Source organism: Silurus aristotelis, assembly GCF_946808225.1.
Source record: "Silurus aristotelis genome assembly, chromosome: 27".
NCBI lineage: Eukaryota > Metazoa > Chordata > Actinopteri > Siluriformes > Siluridae > Silurus > Silurus aristotelis.
In genome coordinates this window covers 17180705-17185704 of record NC_139600.1, presented here as the reverse complement: position 1 = coordinate 17185704, position 5000 = coordinate 17180705, and the positions used below count along the sequence as shown (strand labels likewise).

Sequence of the window (5000 nt, the reverse complement as noted above, 5' to 3'; positions counted from 1 at the left end):
CACTTGGAGACATTAGTCCTCTGGCTAAAACACTAATTAAATAATACATCACTGTGAAGATCATTGTGATGTTCCTGCACTGCTAGACTCTAATACATGGTAATAGTAGGAAAACTATGTATTACAATAATATTCAGTGTCATCCTGATGAGGATGGATTTCTTTATTGAGGCTGGTTCCTCCCCAGGTTCCTCTCCTTCTTGGGCACTTTATCATCACAATTTTCACCTTTATCCTAATCATTAGCGACTGATCTCTATATTCGGATTTGTTTAAAGTTGTGAAAAAGTCGATTCTTAAAAATCACCTCCTGAGCCACACTTTCTTCATTAATATACGTAAAGGAAAGTGATGGAAACTACGCTGTTGTAGATAACGAGATCATGGCATTGAGAGGTCAGAGTGTGAGATCAGCAATAGCTTGAGGAAAATGTAAAAACTTTGAGTGGACATAAATAAATAAAACGAGCAGAGATACAGTCAGAAACAGAGAATGTGGTTAGAGAGAAAGCGAGAGAAAGAGAGACTGCTGAGTCATACGGCATTAACCCAGACTGGACTAAAGAGAGGGCGAGGTCTAATGCTATTTCCTGGAATTAGCCATGTTCATCACAGCTCACTTTAATCATGTGATTTGTTTGATTGTCAGGGTAAATCATTCAATTCAGCACTGGACAGCTCCAGCATCACCGCTCACATACTCACCATTACCATTAGTGCTGATCATTTCAGCAGAGGAACATCATGAGGAACGACTCCGCAAACTCACTCTGATGTGTGAACTCACCCAACACACACACACACACACACACACACACACAATTTTACATAATTATCACAACAAGCATCCAACTGAAACTCTTCCTATTGGGTCACAAGTGTGTGTATTCCACAGAGCTGGAAGTCCTACCAGAAATAGATGTGTGAGTGTGTTTATTAGACCCCTGGTATAAAGCTGATCCACAGATAAATGATGACACAGCATACACATATTTAATAACAACCCCAGCCCCCTCCACACACACACACACACACACACACACACACACACACACACACACACACACACAGGGAGTGGCAGAGGAAATAGATTGTAATTGTATTTTGTGTGTAGCTAAAACAATGCTCTGATGTGTGTGTGTGTGTGTGTGTGTGTGTGTGTGTGTGTGTGTGTGTGAGAGAGAGAGAGAGAGAGAGAGAGAGAGAGAGAGAGAGAGAGAGAGAGAGAGAGAGAGAGAGAGCACAGTCCATTAGTAAAATTTGATTAAATCTGAAACCATCCTCCCGAACAGGAAGCTGTTTCTCTCTCTCTCTCTCTCTTTCTCTCTCTCTCTCACACACACACACACACACACACACACACACACACACACACACACACACACACAGTTTCTGAGATATGACATCATCACAGAACTAACATGTGCAGCATTCGGGTACATGTGTGTAACACACACACACACACACACACACACACACACACACACACACTGACCTTGTCAGTGGACACTCATTATTAGTACACCAGTGGATTAGGACGTGACTTTGAGGTGGCCAAAGAACTGGAAAGTGTGTTTTTAAAGCCAAATTCACAAACACGCCAAAAGCACACATACGAGCACGCGCGCGCGCACACAGCTGTTCGGATGACACACTCATGATCTATCTGACACGAGCGCGAGCGCAAGTCTCCAGGCCAACGCCTCTCCTCCCGCATCCCCCACACTGACCTGGCGCACGCGGCCCTGATGCGGCGGGGATCCTCCCTCCGGCGAACTGCTGCACGACGAGGCCATGTTCCCTCTCACTCACACACACGCACGCGCGCGCGCAGCTCCCTGCCCGCGCGCTGATCACAAATAAGAAGACAGAAAGGCTCGTGCGGCCGGTTGGCGCGTCCTCAGCCCCGGTGCATGCTGCTGAATCAGCGCGTGACTGCGGCCTCCGTTCTTCTTCTTCTCCTCCTTCTTTGACCGAGCGGATCGCCAGTCTTCTATAACCGCGTGCGTGCGACAACCGGAATCTCCGCAGCGCGCGCGCCTCTACGCCGCCGATGCTGCAGGGTGAGAGCTCGCGCGTGAGAGAGAACTGATGCTGACAGCGAGAAAGAAGCGGCAGCAGCAGCGGTGATGAAGAAGAAGAAGAAGAAGAAGAAGAAGAAGATGATGGAGCACGAGCTCAGACCGGGCGGCACCGCGGGGTTTTCTCCACTCAGTCTCTCGCTCGAGAATAATAATGCACGCACGCACGCGCGCGCACACACATACACACACGCGCGCGCGCAAATCGATAAGCAAAGCTTTTAGAGATGGAGAGAGTGGGAGAGGATGTTGATGATGATGATGATGATGATGATGATGATGATAATGATGACGATGGAGAAATGTGTTGTTCAGTCAGCAACATAAACACCACATCTGAGAGATGAGACTTTCTGAGAAACATAAGAAAATCCCCCCAAACAAACTACCCTCCCTCCACCTTATATAGAGGGGCAGGGGGGGGGGGGGCAGGGGGGGCACGGGGTTGAGGGTAAAAGCTTGAGGCAGCATCAAAAGTCTGAATTATACAATTAATACATTATGTGGTAAAAAATGACAGCAGCTACAACTAAAGCACCACCTTTAACTATCATTAATTACCCACCCAACAACCCACCTAAGTACCTACTCTGCCAACACCTCCCCATTCATAAACACCCCCTCACCACCCCACCCAAACACCCATCTACCCACCCAAAAAAGCCCTCCACCAACCCACACCTTACCAAACACACCCAAAATAACACTCCACCAACCGCCACCTTACCCACACACACCCATTCACCAGGCTTTAAAACCCTCCCCAATCAAAAACAGCCCTCCAGGAACCTTACCAAACACACCCAAAATAACACTCCACCAAGCCCCACCTCACCCAAACACACGCAATCACCCGCCCAAAACAACACTCCACCAACCCCCGCCCTACCAAACACACCCAATCACCCACCTAAAGAACACTACACCAACCCCCGCCCTACCAAACACACCCGATCACCCACCTAACAACACTACACCAACCCCCGCCTTACCCAAAAAAACACGATCACCCACCTAAAACAACACTCCCCAACCAAAAACCACCAAGCATCTCACAGCAATCCCACCCAATTACCCCCAAACACACACAAAATCAACTACCAACACACCCACCCAATTACCCCCAAACAGACACAAAATCAACTACCAACACACCCACCAAAAACCCCCCCAAACACACACACAAAATCAACTACCAACACACCCAGCCAATTACCCCCCCCAAACACACACACAAAATCAACTACCAACACACCCACCCAATTACCCCCCCAATCACACACACAAAATCAACTACCAACACACCCACCCAATTACCCCCCCCAATCACACACACAAAATCAACTACCAACACACCCACCCAATTACCCCCCCAAACACACACACAAAATCAACTACCAACACACCCACCCAATTACCCACCCAATCACACACACAAAATCAACTACCAACACACCCACCCAATTACCCCCCCAATCACACACACAAAATCAACTACAAACACACCCACCCAATTACCCACCCAAACACACACACAAAATCAACTACAAACACACCCACCCAATTACCCACCCAAACACACACACAAAATCAACTACCAACACACCCACCCAATTACCCCCCCAATCACACACACAAAATCAACTACCAACACACCCACCCAATTACCCCCAAACAGACACAAAATCAACTACCAACACACCCACCAAAAACCCCCCCAAACACACACACAAAATCAACTACCAACACACCCAGCCAATTACCCCCCCCAAACACACACACAAAATCAACTACCAACACACCCACCCAATTACCCCCCCAAACACACACACAAAATCAACTACCAACACACCCACCCAATTACCCCCCCAATCACACACACAAAATCAACTACCAACACACCCACCCAATTACCCACCCAATCACACACACAAAATCAACTATCAACACACCCACCCAATTACCCACCCAATCACACACACAAAATCAACTACCAACACACCCACCCAATTACCCCCCCAATCACACACACAAAATCAACTACCAACACACCCACCCAATTACCCCCCCAATCACACACACAAAATCAACTACCAACACACCCACCCAATTACCCCCCCAATCACACACACAAAATCAACTACAAACACACCCACCCAATTACCCCCCCAATCACACACACAAAATCAACTACCGACACACCCACCCAATTACCCCCCCAATCACACACACAAAATCAACTACAAACACACCCACCCAATTACCCACCCAAACACACACACAAAATCAACTACCAACACACCCACCCAATTACCCCCCCAAACACACACACAAAATCAACTACCAACACACCCACCCAATTACCCACCCAAACACACACACAAAATCAACTACCAACACACCCACCCAATTACCCACCCAAACACACACACAAAATCAACTACCAACACACCCACCCAATTACCCACCCAAACACACACACAAAATCAACTACCAACACACCCACCCAATTACCCCCCCAATCACACACACAAAATCAACTACCAACACACCCACCCAATTACCCCCCCAATCACACACACAAAATCAACTACCAACACACCCACCCAATTACCCCCCCAATCACACACACAAAATCAACTACCAACACACCCACCCAATTACCCACCCAAACACACACACAAAATCAACTACCAACACACCCACCCAATTACCCACCCAAACACACACACAAAATCAACTACCAACACACCCACCCAATTACCCCCCCAAACACACACACAAAATCAACTACCAACACTCAGTTTATTTCATGTTTATTTGTTTTGCACTTTTAATAATGAACATTGTCTCAGAGCAGCTTTACACAGATCATGTGGTGATAAAGATGAATAAGTTCTTTATAAGTTGTTCCTGATG

At 47.3% G+C, this 5000-nt stretch overlaps 1 protein-coding gene across 1 annotated transcript in view; it reads right to left on the bottom strand.

Annotated features, from left to right (window-relative positions):
- Positions 1–2504, bottom strand: part of ank2a (ankyrin 2a, neuronal) — a 50881-nt gene extending 48377 nt beyond the window's left edge. The window contains exon 1 of the mRNA XM_083533358.1: positions 1731–2504. Within this exon, the coding sequence (XP_083389484.1) occupies positions 1731–1796 (66 nt within the window). The 5' untranslated portion in view covers positions 1797–2504. The remainder of the gene's footprint in view (positions 1–1730) is intronic.
- Between the last annotated feature and the right edge of the window lie 2496 nt (positions 2505–5000).